General features: G+C 48.4%; 1 protein-coding gene across 1 annotated transcript in view; it reads right to left on the minus strand.

The window, feature by feature from the left end:
* The window catches only part of LOC139764926 (uncharacterized), a 90,309-nt gene that overhangs the window by 11,873 nt on the left and 58,948 nt on the right, over nt 1-19,488 (minus strand). Inside the window, exons 10-13 of the mRNA XM_071692005.1 lie at nt 13,434-13,556; nt 10,287-10,448; nt 9,780-9,866; nt 8,097-8,273 (exon numbers count right to left, since the gene is read on the minus strand). Coding sequence (XP_071548106.1) covers nt 8,097-8,273; nt 9,780-9,866; nt 10,287-10,448; nt 13,434-13,556 — 549 coding nt within the window. The remainder of the gene's footprint in view (nt 1-8,096; nt 8,274-9,779; nt 9,867-10,286; nt 10,449-13,433; nt 13,557-19,488) is intronic.

Genomic DNA, 19,488 nt, shown 5'->3' on the forward strand with positions numbered 1-19,488 from the left:
GTGGGTATGAAGGGTTGTGGGAATTAAGGGTTGTGGGTATGGAAGATTGTGGGAATGGAGGGTTTTGGGTATGGAGGGTTTTGGGTGTGGAAGGTTGTGGGTATGGAAGGTTGTGGGTAAGGAGGATTATGGTAATGGAAGGTTGTGGGTAAGGAGGATTATGGTAATGGAAGGTTGTGGATATAAAGGTTTGTGGGTATGGAGGTTTGTGGGTATGTAGGGTTGTAGGTGTAGAGGGTTGTGGATATGGAAGGTTGTGGGTATGGAGGTTGTGGTATTGGAGGGTTGTTGGTATGGAAGGTTGTGGGTAGGGAAGGTTGGGGTATGGAGGGTTTTGGGTATGTAGGGTTGTGGGTATGGAGGGTTTTTGGTATGAAGGGTTGTGGGTATGGAAGGTTGTGGGTATGGAGGGTTTGTTATGGAAAGTTATGGGTACTGAGGGTTGTGGGTATGAAGGTTTGTCGGTATGGAAGGTTGCGGGTATGGAGGGTTGTGGTTATGTAGGGTTGTGGGTATAGAGGATTGTGAGAATGAAGGGTTGTGGGTATGGAAGGTTGTTTTTATGGAAGGTTGTGGGTATGGAGGGTTGTTGGTAGTGAAGGTTGTGGGTATGGAGGGTTGTGGGTATGGAAGGTTGTGGGTAAGGAAGGTTGTGGGTATGGAGGGTTGTGGGTATGGAAGGTTGTGGGTAAGGAAGGTTGTGGGTATATAGGGTTATGGGTATGGAGGGTTGTGGGTATGGAAGGTTGTGGGTATGGAGGGTTGTTGGTAGTGAGGGTTGTGGGTATGGAGGGTTGTGGGTATGGAAGGTTGTGGGTATGGAGGGTTGTTGGTAGTGAGGGTTGTGGGTATGGAGGGTTATGGGTATGTAGGGTTGTGTGTATGGAGGGTTGTTGGTATTGAGGGTTGTAGGTATGGAGGGTAGTGGGTATGGAGGGCTGTAGGTATTGAGCGTTATGAGTATGGAGGGTTGTGGGTATGGAAGGTTGTGGGCATGAAAGGTTGTGGGAATGGAGGGTTGTAGGTATGAAGGTTTGTGGGTATGGAGGGTTGTGGGTATGGAGGGTTGTGGATATGGAAGGTTGTGGGTATGGAAGGTTGTGGGCATGAAAGGTTGTGGGTATGGAGGGTTGTAGGTATGAAGGTTTGTGGGTATGGAAGGTTGTGGGTATGGAGGGTTGTGGGTATGGAGGGTTGTGGATATGGAAGGTCGTGGGTATAGAAGGTTGTGGGTATGGAGGGTTGTAGGTATGAAGGTTTGTGGGTATGGAAGGTTGTGGGTATGGAGGGTTGTGGGTATGGAGGGTTGTGGATATGGAAGGTTGTGGGTATGGAAGGTTGTGGGTATGGAGGGTTGTAGGTTTGGAGGGTTGTGGGCATGGAAGGTTGTGGGTATGTAGGGTTGTGGGTATGGAAAGTTGTGGTTGGGTAGGGTTGTGGGTATTGAGGGTTGTGAGTATGAAGGGTTGCGGGTATGGAGGGTTGTGGGTATGAAGGGTTGTGGGTATGGAGGGTTGTGGGTATGGAGGGTTGTGGGTATGAAAGGTTGTGGTATGGAGGGTTGTAGGTTTGGAGGGTTGTGGGCATGGAAGGTTGTGGGTATGGAGGGTTGTGGGTATGGAGGGTTGTAGGTATGAAGGTTTTTGGGTATGGAAGGTTGTGGGTAGGAGGATTGTGGGAATGGAGGGTTTTGGATATGGAGGGTTTTAGATATAGAAGGTTTTAGGTATGGAGGATTGTGGGAAAGGAGGGTTGTGGGTATGGAGGGTTGTAGGAGTGGAGTGTTGTGGGTATGGAAAATTGTGGGTATAGAGGGTTGTGGGTATGAAGGGTTGTGGGAATTAAGGGTTGTGGGTATGGAAGATTGTGGGAATGGAGGGTTTTGGGTATGGAGGGTTTTGGGTGTGGAAGGTTGTGGGTATGGAAGGTTGTGGGTAAGGAGGATTATGGTAATGGAAGGTTGTGGGTAAGGAGGATTATGGTAATGGAAGGTTGTGGATATAAAGGTTTGTGGGTATGGAGGTTTGTGGGTATGTAGGGTTGTAGGTGTAGAGGGTTGTGGATATGGAAGGTTGTGGGTATGGAGGTTGTGGTATTGGAGGGTTGTTGGTATGGAAGGTTGTGGGTAGGGAAGGTTGGGGTATGGAGGGTTTTGGGTATGTAGGGTTGTGGGTATGGAGGGTTTTTGGTATGAAGGGTTGTGGGTATGGAAGGTTGTGGGTATGGAGGGTTTGTTATGGAAAGTTATGGGTACTGAGGGTTGTGGGTATGAAGGTTTGTCGGTATGGAAGGTTGCGGGTATGGAGGGTTGTGGTTATGTAGGGTTGTGGGTATAGAGGATTGTGAGAATGAAGGGTTGTGGGTATGGAAGGTTGTTTTTATGGAAGGTTGTGGGTATGGAGGGTTGTTGGTAGTGAAGGTTGTGGGTATGGAGGGTTGTGGGTATGGAAGGTTGTGGGTAAGGAAGGTTGTGGGTATGGAGGGTTGTGGGTATGGAAGGTTGTGGGTAAGGAAGGTTGTGGGTATATAGGGTTATGGGTATGGAGGGTTGTGGGTATGGAAGGTTGTGGGTATGGAGGGTTGTTGGTAGTGAGGGTTGTGGGTATGGAGGGTTGTGGGTATGGAAGGTTGTGGGTATGGAGGGTTGTTGGTAGTGAGGGTTGTGGGTATGGAGGGTTATGGGTATGTAGGGTTGTGTGTATGGAGGGTTGTTGGTATTGAGGGTTGTAGGTATGGAGGGTAGTGGGTATGGAGGGCTGTAGGTATTGAGCGTTATGAGTATGGAGGGTTGTGGGTATGGAAGGTTGTGGGCATGAAAGGTTGTGGGAATGGAGGGTTGTAGGTATGAAGGTTTGTGGGTATGGAGGGTTGTGGGTATGGAGGGTTGTGGATATGGAAGGTTGTGGGTATGGAAGGTTGTGGGCATGAAAGGTTGTGGGTATGGAGGGTTGTAGGTATGAAGGTTTGTGGGTATGGAAGGTTGTGGGTATGGAGGGTTGTGGGTATGGAGGGTTGTGGATATGGAAGGTCGTGGGTATAGAAGGTTGTGGGTATGGAGGGTTGTAGGTATGAAGGTTTGTGGGTATGGAAGGTTGTGGGTATGGAGGGTTGTGGGTATGGAGGGTTGTGGATATGGAAGGTTGTGGGTATGGAAGGTTGTGGGTATGGAGGGTTGTAGGTTTGGAGGGTTGTGGGCATGGAAGGTTGTGGGTATGTAGGGTTGTGGGTATGGAAAGTTGTGGTTGGGTAGGGTTGTGGGTATTGAGGGTTGTGAGTATGAAGGGTTGCGGGTATGGAGGGTTGTGGGTATGAAGGGTTGTGGGTATGGAGGGTTGTGGGTATGGAGGGTTGTGGGTATGAAAGGTTGTGGTATGGAGGGTTGTAGGTTTGGAGGGTTGTGGGCATGGAAGGTTGTGGGTATGGAGGGTTGTGGGTATGGAGGGTTGTAGGTATGAAGGTTTTTGGGTATGGAAGGTTGTGGGTAGGAGGATTGTGGGAATGGAGGGTTTTGGATATGGAGGGTTTTAGATATAGAAGGTTTTAGGTATGGAGGATTGTGGGAAAGGAGGGTTGTGGGTATGGAGGGTTGTAGGAGTGGAGTGTTGTGGGTATGGAAAATTGTGGGTATAGAGGGTTGTGGGTATGAAGGGTTGTGGGAATTAAGGGTTGTGGGTATGGAAGATTGTGGGAATGGAGGGTTTTGGGTATGGAGGGTTTTGGGTGTGGAAGGTTGTGGGTATGGAAGGTTGTGGGTAAGGAGGATTATGGTAATGGAAGGTTGTGGGTAAGGAGGATTATGGTAATGGAAGGTTGTGGATATAAAGGTTTGTGGGTATGGAGGTTTGTGGGTATGTAGGGTTGTAGGTGTAGAGGGTTGTGGATATGGAAGGTTGTGGTATGGAGGTTGTGGTATTGGAGGGTTGTTGGTATGGAAGGTTGTGGGTAGGGAAGGTTGGGGTATGGAGGGTTTTGGGTATGTAGGGTTGTGGGTATGGAGGGTTTTTGGTATGAAGGGTTGTGGGTATGGAAGGTTGTGGGTATGGAGGGTTTGTTATGGAAAGTTATGGGTACTGAGGGTTGTGGGTATGAAGGTTTGTCGGTATGGAAGGTTGCGGGTATGGAGGGTTGTGGTTATGTAGGGTTGTGGGTATAGAGGATTGTGAGAATGAAGGGTTGTGGGTATGGAAGGTTGTTTTTATGGAAGGTTGTGGGTATGGAGGGTTGTTGGTAGTGAAGGTTGTGGGTATGGAGGGTTGTGGGTATGGAAGGTTGTGGGTAAGGAAGGTTGTGGGTATGGAGGGTTGTGGGTATGGAAGGTTGTGGGTAAGGAAGGTTGTGGGTATATAGGGTTATGGGTATGGAGGGTTGTGGGTATGGAAGGTTGTGGGTATGGAGGGTTGTTGGTAGTGAGGGTTGTGGGTATGGAGGGTTGTGGGTATGGAAGGTTGTGGGTATGGAGGGTTGTTGGTAGTGAGGGTTGTGGGTATGGAGGGTTATGGGTATGTAGGGTTGTGTGTATGGAGGGTTGTTGGTATTGAGGGTTGTAGGTATGGAGGGTAGTGGGTATGGAGGGCTGTAGGTATTGAGCGTTATGAGTATGGAGGGTTGTGGGTATGGAAGGTTGTGGGCATGAAAGGTTGTGGGAATGGAGGGTTGTAGGTATGAAGGTTTGTGGGTATGGAGGGTTGTGGGTATGGAGGGTTGTGGATATGGAGGGTTGTGGGTATGGAAGGTTGTGGGTATGGAAGGGTTGTGGGTATGGAGGGTTGTAGGGTATGAAGGTTTGTGGGTATGGAGGTTGTGGGTATGGAGGGTTGTAGGGTATGGAGGGTTGTGGGTATGGAAGGTCTGTGGGTATGGAGGGTTGTGGGTATGGAGGGTTGTAGGTATGGAGGGTTTGTGGGTATGGAAGGGTTGTGGGTATGGAGGGTTGTGGGTATGGAGGTTGTGGGTATGGAGGGTTGTGGGTATGGAGGGTTGTAGGTATGGAGGGTTGTGGGCTATGGAGGTTGTGGTATGGAGGGTTGTGGGTATGGAAGGTTGTAGGTATGGAGGGTTGTGGGTATGGAGGTTGTGGGTATGGAGGGTTGTGGGTATGGAGGGTTGTGGTATGAGGGTTGTAGGGTATGGAGGGTTGTGGGTATGGAGGGTAGTGGGTATGGAGGGTTGTGGGTATGGAGGGTTGTAGGTATGGAGGGTTGTGGGTATGGAAGGTTGTGGGTATGAAGGGTTGTGGGTATGGAGGGTTGTAGGTATGGAAGGTTGTGGGTATGGAGGTTGTGGGTATGGAGGGTTGTAGGTATGGAGGGTTGTGGGTATGGAGGGTTGTGGGTATGGAGGGTTGTAGGTATGGAGGGTTGTGGGTATGGAGGGTTGTAGGTATGGAGGGTTGTGGGTATGGAGGGTTGTGGGTATGGAGGGTTGTAGGTATGGAGGGTTGTGGGTATGGAGGGTTGTGGGTATGGAGGGTTGTGGTATGGAGGGTTGTGGGTATGGAGGGTTGTAGGTATGGAGGGTTGTGGGTATGGAGGGTTGTGGGTATGGAGGGTTGTAGGTATGGAGGGTTGTGGGTATGGAGGGTTGTGGGTATGGAGGGTTGTGGGTATGGAGGGTTGTGGGTATGGAGGGTTGTAGGTATGGAGGGTTGTGGGTATGGAGGGTTGTGGGTATGGAGGGTTGTGGGTATGGAGGGTTGTGGGTATGGAGGGTTGTAGGTATGGAGGGTTGTGGGTATGGAGGGTTGTGGGTATGGAGGGTTGTGGGTATGGAGGGTTGTGGGTATGGAGGGTTGTGGGTATGGAGGTTGTGGTATGGAGGGTTGTGGGTATGGAGGGTTGTGGGTATGGAAGGTTGTGGGTATGGAGGGTTGTGGGTATGGAGGGTTGTGGGTATGGAGGGTTGTGGGTATGGAGGGTTGTGGGTATGGAAGGTTGTGGGTATGGAGGGTTGTGGGTATGGAGGGTTGTGGGTATGGAGGGTTGTGGGTATGGAGGGTTGTGGGTATGGAAGGTTGTGGGTATGGAGGGTTGTGGGTATGGAGGGTTGTGGGTATGGAGGGTTGTGGGTATGGAGGGTTGTGGGTATGGAAGGTTGTGGGTATGGAGGGTTGTGGGTATGGAGGGTTGTGGGTATGGAAGGTTGTGGGTATGGAAGGTTGTGGGTATGGAAGGTTGTGGGTATGGAGGGTTGTGGGTATGGAGGGTTGTGGGTATGGAGGGTTGTGGGTATGGAGGGTTGTGGGTATGGAAGGTTGTGGGTATGGAGGGTTGTGGGTATGGAGGGTTGTGGGTATGAAGGTTTGTGGGTATGGAGGGTTGTGGGTATGGAGGGTTGTGGGTATGGAGGGTTGTGGGTATGAAGGTTTGTGGGTATGGAGGGTTGTGGGTATGGAGGGTTGTGGGTATGGAGGGTTGTGGGTATGGAAGGTTGTGGGTATGGAGGGTTGTGGGTATGGAGGGTTGTGGGTATGAAGGTTTGTGGGTATGGAGGGTTGTGGGTATGGAGGGTTGTGGGTATGGAGGGTTGTGGGTATGAAGGTTTGTGGGTATGGAGGGTTGTGGGTATGGAGGGTTGTGGGGTATGGAGGGTTGTGGGTATGAAGGTTTGTGGGTATGGAGGGTTGTGGGTATGGAGGGTTGTGGGTATGGAGGGTTGTGGGTATGGAGGGTTGTAGGTATGGAAGGTTGTGGGTATGGAGGGTTGTGGGTATGGAGAGAGAGAGACCCAGGTACATGACAACCTTCGCCAGTTTGACTTTAATAAACCAGTGGCCCCAGAAACACTCCTCCCTGACAGCCAACACCACTGTGATAATTCCACTCCACTGGAGATGCGGCAGGGACTGTGAGGAGCCACTGGAGAAGTAGCAGATGGTGTCAGGAGCCACTGGGGAAGCAGTGGATGGTATCAGTAGCCACTGGGGAAGCAGTAGATGGTGTCAGTAGCCTCTGGAGATGCAGGATGGTGTCAGGAGCCACAGGTGAAGCAGTAGATGGTGTCAGTAGCCACTGGGGATGCAGTAGATGGTGTCAGTAGCCACTGGGGATGCAGTAGATGGTGTCAGTAGCGACTAGGGATGCAGTAGAGGGTGTCAGGACCGCTGGGGAAGCAGTGGATGGTGTCAGTAGCCAATGGGGATGCAGTAGAGGGTGTCAGGACCGCTGGGGAAGCAGTGGATGGTGTCAGGAGCCGCTGGAGATGCAGTAGATGGTGTCAGTAGCCACTGGGGATGCAGTAGATGGTGTCAGTAGCCACTGGGGAAGCAATGGATGGTGTCAGGAGCCATTGGGATGCAGTAGAGGGTGTCAGGACCACTGGGGAAGCAGCAGACGGTGTCAGGAGCCACTGGGGAAGCGGTAGAGGGTGTCAGTAGCCACTGGGGAAGCAGTAGAGGGTGTCAGCAGCCACTAGGGATGCAGTGGATGGTGTCAGTAGCCACTGGGGAAGCAGTGGATGGTGACAGGACCCACTGGGGAAGCAGTAGATGGTGTCAGTAGCCACTGGGGAAGCAGTAGATGGTGTCAGTAGCCACTGGGGAAGCAGTAGATGGTGTCAGTAGCCACTGGGGAAGCAGTAGATGGTGTCAGTAGCCACTGGGGAAGCAGTAGATGGTGTCAGTAGCCACTGGGGAAGCAGTAGAGGGTGTCAGTAGCCACTGGGGAAGCAGTAGAGGGTGTCAGTAACCACTGGGGATGCAGTAGATGGTGTCAGTACCCACTGGGGAAGCAGTAGAGGGTGTCAGTAGCCACTGGGGAAGCAGTAGAGGGTGTCAGTAGCCACTGGGGAAGCAGTAGAGTGTGTCAGGACCCACTGGGGAAGCAGTAGATGGTGTCAGTAGCCACTGGGGAAGCAGTAGATGGTGTCAGTAGCCACTGGGGAAGCAGTAGAGGGTGTCAGTAGCCACTGGGGATGCAGTAGATGGTGTCAGTAGCCACTGGGGAAGCAGTAGAGGGTGTCAGTAGCCACTGGGGATGCAGTAGATGGTGTCAGGGTGTCAGTAGCCGCTGGGGATGCAGTAGATGGTGTCAGGAGCCACTGTGGATGCAGTAGATGGTGTCAGTAGCCACTGGGATGCAGTAGATGGTGTCAGGACCCACCTGTAGAACCACCAGCCACCACCGTAGGCAGGGGCGCAGGGGCAGCACTCCGGGGCCTCGTCATTGTCCACGTCGTAGGTGGAGAAGAGATAACCATTGTGGGCGGAGAAGCTGTCGGAGGCGTTGCCCCGGTAACCGAATACCTTCAGCCGGTAGAATTCATCCTCCCCACCGATACTGTGGGCAAAATGGGTCCTGGGTCAGTGGGTGGTGTGGGACGTGTGGTAGTGGGTGGTGTGGGGGGACGTGTGAGATGTGGTAGTGGGTGGTGTGGGGACGTGTGAGGTGTGGTAGTGGGTGGTGGGGGGACGTGTGAGGTGTGGTAGTGGGCGGTGTGGGGGGACGTGTGAGGTGTGGTAGTGGGTGGTGTGGGGACGTGTGAGGTGTGGTAGTGGGCGGTGTGGGGGGACGTGTGAGGTGTGGTAGTGGGTGGTGTGGGGACGTGTGAGGTGTGGTAGTGGGTGGTGGGGGACGTGTGAGATGTGGTAGTGGGTGGTGTGGGGGACGTGTGAGATGTAGTTGTGGGTGGTGGGTGGACGTGTGAGGTGTGGTAGTGGGTGGTGTGGGGGGACATGTGAGGTGTGGTAGTGTGTGGTGTGGGGACGTGTGAGGTGTGGTAGTGGGTGGTGTGGGGGACGTGTGAGGTGTGGTAGTGGGTGGTGGGGGGACGTGTGGGATGTGTCAGTGGGTGTTGATGGTAGGACATGTTTGATGTGTCAGTGGGTGGTGGTGGCAGGACATGTCAGTTGTCAGTGGGTGGCGGTATGACATGTCAGGTGTGGCAGTGGATGGTAGTGATAGTACATGTCAGGTGTGTCAGTGGGTGGTGGTGGAAGTACATGCCAGATGTGGCAGTGGGTGGTGGTGATAGTACATGTCAGGTGTGTCAGTGGGTGGTGGTGATACTACATGTCAGGTGTGGCAGTGGGTGGTGGTGATAGTACATGTCAGGTGTGTCAGTGGGTGTTGGTGATAGTACATGTCAGGTGTGGCAGTGGGTGGTGGTGATAGTACATGTCAGGTGTGTCAGTGGGTGGTGGTGATAGTACATGTCAGGTGTGTCAGTGGGTGGTGGTGATAGAACATGTCAGGTGTGTCAGTGGGTGGTGGTGATAGTACAGGTCAGGTGTGTCAGTGGGTGTTGGTGATAGTACATGTCAGGTGTATCAGTGGGTGGTGGTGATAGTACATGTCAGGTGTGGCAGTGGGTGTTGGTGATAGTACATGTCAGGTGTGTCTGTGGGTGGTGGTGATAGTACATGTCAGGTGTGTCAGTGGGTGGTAGTGATAGTACATGTCAGGTGTGTCAGTGGGTGGTGGTGATAGTACATGTCAGGTGTGTCAGTGGGTGGTGGTGATAGTACATGTCAGGTGTGTCAGTGGGTGGTGGTGATAGTACATGTCAGGTGTGGCAGTGGGTGGTGGTGATAGTATATGTCAGGTGTGTCAGTGGGTGGTTGTGATAGAACATGTCAGGTGTGTCAGTGGGTGGTGGTGATAGTACATGTCAGGTGTGTCAGTGGGTGGTGGTGATAGTACTTGTCAGGTGTGGCAGTGGGTGGTGGTGATAGTACATGTTAGGTGTGTCAGTGGGTGGTGGTGATAGTACATGTCAGGTGTGTCAGTGGGTGGTGGTGATAGTACATGTCAGGTGTGTCAGTGGGTGGTGTAAGCAATACTCACCTGAAACTCAGGTATTCAGCGTAGGCGTAGTTGCCTTCGAAGTCCCAGAGATCGAAGCGTATCATGACCTCTTGCTCTTGTATCAGTCTGCAGAGACAAGATAGATAATGAGATAGATAGATAGAGTAGATAGAGTAGATAGATAGATAGATAGATAGATAGATTGATAGATATATAGATAAAACATCTCTTGGTTGAGACATTAGAGATAATATATCTTGGTTTCGACATTGGAGTGAGATAATATGAAGCATTTCTTGTACGAGATAATAAAGTTATAACAACACACACACACACACACACACACACACACACACACACACACACACACACACACACACACACACACACATATCCACAGTACAACTCACAACACCTGACCACAAGAGGCGTGCGTGAGTGTGGGCGTGCGTGCGTGCGTGCGTGCGTGCGTGCGTGTGTGGGCGTGCGTGCGTGCGTGCGTGCGTGCGTGCGGGCGTGTGTGTGAGTGTCGTGGTGGAGGTTTACCTGTACATGTTTTCGTTGCCCCACCAGAACTCCCGCGCGATGTCACCGAAGCCTCGCTTGTAGCTCTCCCAGTCCAAGGTGAAGTTCAGGTACGGTGGACCGAACATGCCACGCCTCTGGACCAGCGTCCACCCTCCGCTCGACGTCTCCAGGTCACAGTACCTGTGCAGGACCAGATAGTGAGTCTTCAGGTCATAGTTACCTGTGCAGGACCAGATAGTGAGTCTCCAGGTCACAGTACCTGTGCAGGACCAGATAGTGAGTCTCCAGGTCATAGTTACGCGTGCAGGACCGGATAGTGAGTCTCCAGGTCATAGTTACCTGTGCAGGACCAGATAGTGAGTCTTCAGGTCATAGTTACCTGTGCAGGACCAGATAGTGAGTCTCCAGGTCACAGTACCTGTGCAGGACCAGATAGTGAGTCTCCAGGTCACAGTACCTGTGCAGGACCAGATAGTGAGTCTCCAGGTCATAGTTACGCGTGCAGGACCGGATAGTGAGTCTCCAGGTCATAGTTACCTGTGCAGGACCAGATAGTGAGTCTCCAGGTCATAGTTACCTGTGCAGGACCAGATAGTGAGTCTCCGGGTCATAGTTACCTGTGCAGGACCAGGTAGTGAGTCTCCAGGTCATAGTTACCTGTGCAGGACCAGATAGTGAGTCTCCAGGTCATAGTTACCTGTGCAGGACCAGATAGTGAGTCTCCAGGTCACAATACCTGTACAGGACCAAGTTGTGAGTCTCCAGTACCTGTGCAGTATTAAGTTACGAGTCTCCAGGTCACAGTACCTGTACAGGACCTGATAAAGTCTCCACGTCATAGTACCTGTACGGGACCAAGTTACGAGCCTTCAGGTCACAGTACTTGTACAGGACCAGAGAGTTAATCTCCAGGTCAGAAAACCGGTGCAGGACCAGATAGTGAGTCTCCAGGTCATAGTACCTGTACATGACCAGTTGTGAGTCTCCAGGTCACAGTACTTGTACAGGACCAAGTTGTGAGTCTCCAGATCACAGTACCTGTGCAGTATTAAGTTTTGAGTCTCCAGGTCACAGTACCTGTGCAGGATTAAGTTGTGAGTCTCCAGGTCACAGTACCTGTGCAGGATTAAGTTGTGAGTCTCCAGCTCACAGTACCTTTACAGAACCAGATAGTGAGTCTCCAGGTCATAGTACCTGTACGGGACCAAGTTGTGAGTCTCCAGGTCACAGTATCTGTGCCGGACCAAGTTGTGAGTCTCCAGATCATAATACCTGTACAGGACCAAGTTGTGAGTCTCCAGGTCACAGAACCTGTGCAGGATTAAGTTATGAGTCTCCAGGTCACAGTATCTGTATAGGACTAGAGAGTGAATCTTCTGGTCAGTAAAACTGTGCAGGACCAGATTGTGAGTCTCCAGGTCATAGTACCTGTACAGGACCAAGTTGTGAGTCTCCAGGTCACAGTACCTTGCAGGATTAAATTGTGAGTCTTCGGGGTCACAGGGCTTGTACAGGACCAGGTTATAAGTCTCCAGGTCACAGTAACTTTATAGAACCAAGTACTGAGTCTCCAGGTCATAGTACCTGTACAGGACCGAATTGCAAGTCTCCATGTCGCAATACCTGTGCAAGACCAAATGGTGAGTATTCAGGTCACAGTTACCTGTACAGGACAAGATAGTGAGTCCCCAGGTCACAGTTGCCTGTACAGGACCAAGTAGTGATTCTCCAGGTCACAGTTACCTGTACAGGACCAAGTTATGAGTCTCCAGGTCAGAGCACCTGTGCAAAACCAGGTGGCGAGTTTCCAAGTCATAGTTACCTGAACAGGACTAGGTAGCGAGGCTCCAGGTCACAGTTCCTGTTCAGAATCAGGCAGTGAGCTCCAGGTCACAATACCTGTGCAGGACCAGGTAGTGAGTCACCAGGTCACAGTTACATGTACAGAACCAGGTAATGAGTCTCTAGGTCACAGTTACCAGTACAAGACCAAGTTGTAAGTGTCCAGGTCACACTATCTGTACAGGAACAGGTAGTGAGTCTCCAGGTCACAATTCCTGTACATGACCAAGTTGTGAGTCTCCAGGTCACAGTACTTGTTCATGACCAAGCTGTAAGTCTCCAGGTCACAGTACCTGTGCAGGATCAGGCAGTGAATCTCCAGGTCACATCAACCTGTACAAGGCCAGGTAGTGAGTGACCAGGTCATAGTAACCGGTACAGGACCAGGAAGAGAGTGTCCAGGTCACAGTACCTGTGCAGGACCAGGTAGTGAGTCTACAGGTCATATCACCTGTACAGGGCTAGGTAGTGAGTGTTCAGGTCACTGTTACCTCTACAGGGCCAGGTGGTGAGTCTTCAGTTCACATAACCTGTACAGGACCAAGTAGTGAGTCTCCAGGTCACTGTGCCTGTACAGGACTACGTTGTGAGTCTCCAGGTCACAGTACCTGTGCAGGACCAGGTAGTGAGTCTTCAGGTCACATCACCTATACAGGACTAAGAAGTGAGTCTCCTGGTCAGAGTACCTGTACAGGGCCAAGTTGTGAGTCTCCAGGTCATGGTACTTGTGCAGGATTAAGTTGTGAGTCTCCAGGTAACAGGACCTCTACAAGACCAGGTAGGGAGTCTCCAGGTCACAGTTACCTGTGCAGGACTAGATAGTGGGTCTCCAGGTTACAGTACTTGTGCGGTTCCAGGTAGTGAGCCTCCAGGTCAGAGCTACCTGTACAGGGCGAGATAGTTACGAGTTTCCAGGTCACAGTACCTGTGAAGAATTAGGTAGTGAGTCTCCAGGTCACAGTTACCTGTGCAGGACCAGATAATACCTGGTTATGAATGAATGATAGAAGGTAATACCTGGTTATGAATGAAGGATAGAAGGTAATACCTGGTTATGAGTGAATGATAGAAGGTAATAGTTATGAATGAATGATAGAAGGTAATACCTAGTTATGAATGAAGGATAGAAGGTAATACCTGGTTATGAATGGATGATAGAAGGTAATACCTGGTTATGAATGAAGGATAGAAGGTAATACCTGGTTATGAATGAAGGATAGAAGGTAATACCTGGTTATGAATGAAGGATAGAAGGTAATACCTGGTTATGAATGAAGGATAGAAGGTAATACCTGGTTATGAATGAAGGATACAAGGTAATACCTGGTGTAGAAGTCCATCCCCTGGTGCAGGTTGGAGGGGGTCCCGGGGCTGAAGTGGAAGACAGTGTTCTCAGTCACTCCTTCCCTCATGAGGTCCGTGCAATCCTTCACCTCCTGCCTGCCCCTGTGAGAAACGCAGCTACCTCAGTATGATGAATATATAATCTAGTATACATAGTCGCTGTCTCCCGCGTTAGCGAGGTAGCGCAAGGAAAGAGAGGAAAGAATGGCCCAACCCACCCACATACACATGTATATACATACACGTCCACACAAACACATATACATACCTCTACATTTAAACGTATACCTACACAGACATAAACATATACATGTACACATGTACATATTCATACTTGCTGCCTTCATCTATTCCCGTCACCACCCCGCCGCACATGAAAAGGTACCCTCATCCCCCGCGCGCGCGAGCGGGGTAGTCCTAGGAAAAGACAACGAAGGTCACATTCGTTCACACTCACTCTCTAGCTGCCATGTGTAATGTCCGAAACCACAGCTCCCTTTCCACATCCAGGCCCCATAAAACTTTCCATGGTTTACCCCAGACGCTTCACATGCCCTGGTTCAATCCATTGACAGCGCGTCGACCACGGGATACCACATCGTTTCAATTCACTCTATTCCTTGCGCGCTTTTCACCCTTCTGTATGTTCAGGCCCCGATCACTGAAAATCTTTTTTCACTCCATCATTCCACCTCCAATTAAGTCTCCCACTTCTCCTCGTTCTCTCCACCTCTGACACATATATCCTCTTTGTCAATCTTTCCTCACTCATTCTCTCCAAGTAACCAAACCATTTCAAAACACCCTCTTCTGCTCTCTCAACCACACTCTTTTTATTTCCACACATCTCTCTTACCCTTACGTTACTTATTCGATCAAACCACCTCACACCACACATTGTCCTCAAACATCTCATTTCCAGCACATCCACACTCCTCCGCACAACTCTATCCATAGCCCACGCCTTGCAACCATACAACATTGTTGGAACCACTATTCCTTCAAACATACCCATTTTTGCTTTCCGAGATAATGTTCTCGACTTCCACACATTCTTCAACGCTCCCAGAAGTTTCGCCTCCTCCCCCACCCTGTGACTCACTTTCGCTTTCATGGTTCCATCTGCTGCCAAATCCACTCCCAGATATCTAAAACACTTCACTTCCTCCAGTTTTCCTCCATTCAAACTTACCTCCCAATTGACTTGGCCCTCAACCCTACTGTACCTAATAACCTTGCTCTTATTCACATTTGCTCTCAGTTTCCTTCTTTCACAGACTTTACCAAACTCGGCCAAAAATTCAAACAGTTTCTCACCCGAATCAGCAACTAGCGCTGTATCATCAGCGAACAATAACTGACACCCTTCCCAAGCCCCCTCATCCACAACAGACTGCATACTTGCCCCTCTCTCCAAAACTCTTGCATTCACTTCTCTAACCACCCCATCCATAAACAAATTAAACCAAGGAGACATCACGCACTGATATTCATTGGGAACCAATCACTTTCCTCTTTCCCTACTCGTACACATGCCTTACATCCTTGGTAAAAACGTCTCACTGCTTCTAGCAACTTACCTCCTACACCATATGTTCCTAATACCTTCCACAGAGCATCTCTATCAACTCTATCATATGCCTTCTCCAGATCCATAAATGCTATATACAAATCCATTTGTTTTTCTAAGTATTTCTCACATACATTCCTCAAAGCAAACACCTGATCCACACATCCTCTACCACTTCTGAAACCACTCTGCTCATCCCCAATCTGATGCTTTGTACATGCCTTCACCCTCTTAATCAATACCTCTGTAAAATGAACACTCACCTTTATCCCCTTTGCCTTTGTACAATGGCACTATGCACGCATTCCGCCAATCCTCAGGCACCTCACCATGAGTCATACATACATTAAATATCCTCACCAACCAATCGACAATACAGTCACCCCTATATTCAATAAATTCCACTGCAATGCCATCCAAACCTGCCGCCTTGCCGGCTTTCATCTTCCGCAAAGCTTTCATTACCTCTTCTCTGTTTATCAAACCATTCTCCCTGCCCATCTCACTTCGCACACCACCTCGACCAAAACACCCTATATCTCCCACTCTGTCATCGATCACATTCAACTAACCTTCAAATACCCACTTCATCTCCTCACATCACCGCTACTTGTTATTACCTCCCCATTTGCTCCTTTCACCGATGTTCTCATTTGTTCTGTTTGTCTTACGCACTTTATGTCTTACGCATTTTTATCTTTACGCACTCCATCTAGAACATCTTTTTATTCTCCTTAAAATCCAATGATACTCTCTCACCAATTCTCATTTGCCCTCTTTTTCACCTCTTGCACCTTTCTCTTGACCTCCTGCCTCTTCCTTTTATACATCTCCCAGTCATTTGCACTACTTCCCTGCAAGAATAGTTCAAATGCCTCTCTCTTCTCTTTCACTAACAATCTCACTTCTTCATCCCACCATTCGCTACCCTTTCTAATCTGTCCACCTCCCACCTTTCTCATGCCACAAGCATCTTTTGCGCAAGCCATCACTGCTATCTATATACATCCCATTCCTCCCCCACTTCCCTTACGTCATTTGCTCTTACATTTTGCCATTCTGTATTCAGTCTCTCCTGGTACTTCCTCACACAAGTCTCCTTCCCAAGCTCACTTACTCTCACCACTCTCTTAACCCCAACATTCTCTCTTCTTTTCTGAAAACCTCTACAAATCTTCACCTTCGCCTTCACAAGATAATGATCAGACATCCCTCCAGTTGCACCTCTCAGCACATTCATATCCAAAAGTCTCTCTTTCGCGCGCCTATCAATTAACACATAATCCAATAATGCCCTTTGACCATCTCTCCTACTTACATACGTATACTTATGTATATCTCTCATTTTGAACCAGGTATTCCCAATCACCAGTCCTTTTTTAGCACACAGATCCACAAGCTCCTCACCATTTCCATTTACAACACCTGAACACCCCATGTATATCAATTATACCCTCAACTGCCACATTACTCACCTTTGCATTCAAATCACCCATCACTATAACCCGGTCTCGTGCATCAAAGCTGCAAACACACTCACTCAGCTGCTCCCAAAACACTTGCCTCTCATGATCTTTCTTCTCATGCCCAGGTGCATATACAGCAATAATCACCCATCTCTCTCCATCCACTTTCAGTTTTACCCATATCAATCAAGAGTTTACTTTCTTACACTCTATCACATACTCCCACCACTCCTGTTTCAGGAGTAGTGCTACTCTTTCCCTTGTTCTTGTCCGCTCACCAACCCCTGACTTTACTCCCCAGACATTCCCAAACCACTCTTCCCCTTTACCCTTGAGCTTCGTTTCACTCAGAGCCAAAACATCCAGGTTCCTTTCCTCAAACATACTGCCTATCTCTCCTTTTTTCTCATCTTGGTTACATCCACACACATTTAAGCACCCCAGTCTGAACCTTCGTGACCCCTTCGTCTGTTTCCCTGTTTCCCCTTTTAGAAAGTTAAAATACAAGGAGGGGAGGGTTTCTGGCCCCCCGCTCCCGTCCCCTTTAGTCGCCTTCTACGACACGTGGGGAATGCGTGGGAAGTATTCTTTCTCCCTTATCCCCAGGGATAATATATATATATATATATATATGTATATATATATATATATATATATATATATATATATATATATATATATATATATATATATATATATATATATATATATATATATATATATATATATATATATATATATATATATATATATATATATATATATATATATATATACATATATATATATATATATATATATATATATATATATATATATATATATATATATATATATATATATATATATATATATATATATATATATTTATATATATATATATATATATATATATATATATATATATATATATATATATATATATATAAATATATATATATATATATATATATATATATATATATATATATATATATATATATATAAATATATATATATATATATATATATATATATATATATATATATATATATATATATATATATATATATATATATATATATATATATATATATATATATATATATATATATATATATATATATATATATATATATATATATATATATAATACATTATAAGTTATACTAACAATCAAATAAGTGTTGTGAGGTGGGTTTATTATGTTACAATAGTTTCGCTTTAATGTTTTATTACCATCATTATCATTACTGTTATTATCATTATTAATATTACTATCACATTAATATGATTATCATTATCATTTCTATTATTATTATTATCATTATCGTCATTATTATTATCATTATTATTTGATTTAATCATTCTCAAGCTTGTTTCACTTTATGATATATATACACTTTATCTGTGTCTTGATGACACTGGCCACGAGGTCAAGACTACAGCAGACACCACGTGACGTGCAGGTGCGGTGCACGTGTGAGCCAAGCATCACGTGCAGCTGTGGTGCACGTGTGAGCCAAGCATCACGTGCAGTTGTAATGCACTTGTGAGCAAAGCATCACTTGCAGCTGTGGTGCACGTGTGAGCCAAGCATTACGTCCAGCTGTGATGCACATGTGAGCCAAGCATTACGTGCAGCTGTGATGCACGTGTGAGCCAAGAATTACGTGCAGCTGTGTTGCACGTGTGAGCCAAGCATCATTTGCAGCTGTGTTGCACGTGTGAGCCAAGCATCACTTGCAGCTGTGGTGCAAGTGTGAGCCAAGCATGACGGGCAGGTGTGGTGCACATGTGAGTCAAGAATTACGTGCAGCTGTGATGCACGTGTGAGCCAAGCATTACGTGCAGCTGTGATGCACGTGTGAGCCAAGCATTACGTGCAGCTGTGATGCACATGTGAGTCAAGAATTACGTGCAGCTGTGGTGCACGTGTGAGCCAAGCATGACGGGCAGGTGTGGTGCACATGTGAGTCAAGAATTACGTGCAGCTGTGATGCACATGTGAGCCAAGCATTACGTGCAGCTGTGATGCACATGTGAGTTAAGAATTACGTGCAGCTGTGATGCACATGTGAGTCAAGAATTACGTGCAGCTGTGGTGCACGTGTGAGCCAAGCATTACGTACAGCTGTGATGCACGTGTGAGCCAAGAATAATGTGCAGCTGTGATACACGTGTGAGCCAAGCCTTACGTGCAGCTGTGGTGCACGTGTGAGCCAAGCATGATGGGCAGCTGTGGTGCACGTATGAGCCAAGCATCACTTGCAGCTGTGGTGCACGTGTGAGCCAAGCATGATGGGCAGCTGTGGTGTACGTATGAGCCAAGCTTCACTTGCAGCTGTGGTGCATGTATGAGCCAAGCTTCACTTGCAGCTGTGGTGCACGTATGAGTCAAGCTTCACTTGCAGCTGTGGTGCACGTATGAGCCAAGCTTCACTTGCAGCTGTGGTGCACGTATGAGCCAAGCTTCACTTGCAGCTGTGGTGCACGTATGAGCCAAGCTTCACTTGCAGCTGTGGTGCACGTATGAGTCCAAGCTTCACTTGCAGCTGTGGTTCACGTATGAGCCAAGCTTCACTTGCAGCTGTGGTGCACGTATGAGCCAAGCTTCACTTGCAGCTGTGGTGTACGTATGAGCCAAGCTTCACTTGCAGCTGTGGTGCACGTATGAGCCAAGCTTCACTTGCAGCTGTGGTGCACGTATGAGCCAAGCTTCACTTGCAGCTGTGGTGCACGTATGAGCCAAGCTTCACTTGCAGCTGTGGTGCACGTATGAGCCAAGCTTCACTTGCAGCTGTGGTGCACGTATGAGCCAAGCTTCACTTGCAGCTGTGGTGCACGTATGAGCCAAGCTTCACTTGCTGCTGTGGTGCACGTATGAGCCAAGCTTCACTTGCTGCTGTGGTGCACGTGTGAGCCAAGAATAATGTGCAGCTGTGATGCACGTGTGAGCCAGGCATTACGTGCAGCTGTGATGCACGTGTGAGCCAAGAATAACGTGCAGCTGTGATG

This window comes from Panulirus ornatus, chromosome 51 (genome assembly GCF_036320965.1).
Source record: "Panulirus ornatus isolate Po-2019 chromosome 51, ASM3632096v1, whole genome shotgun sequence".
Taxonomy (NCBI): Eukaryota; Metazoa; Arthropoda; class Malacostraca; order Decapoda; family Palinuridae; genus Panulirus; species Panulirus ornatus.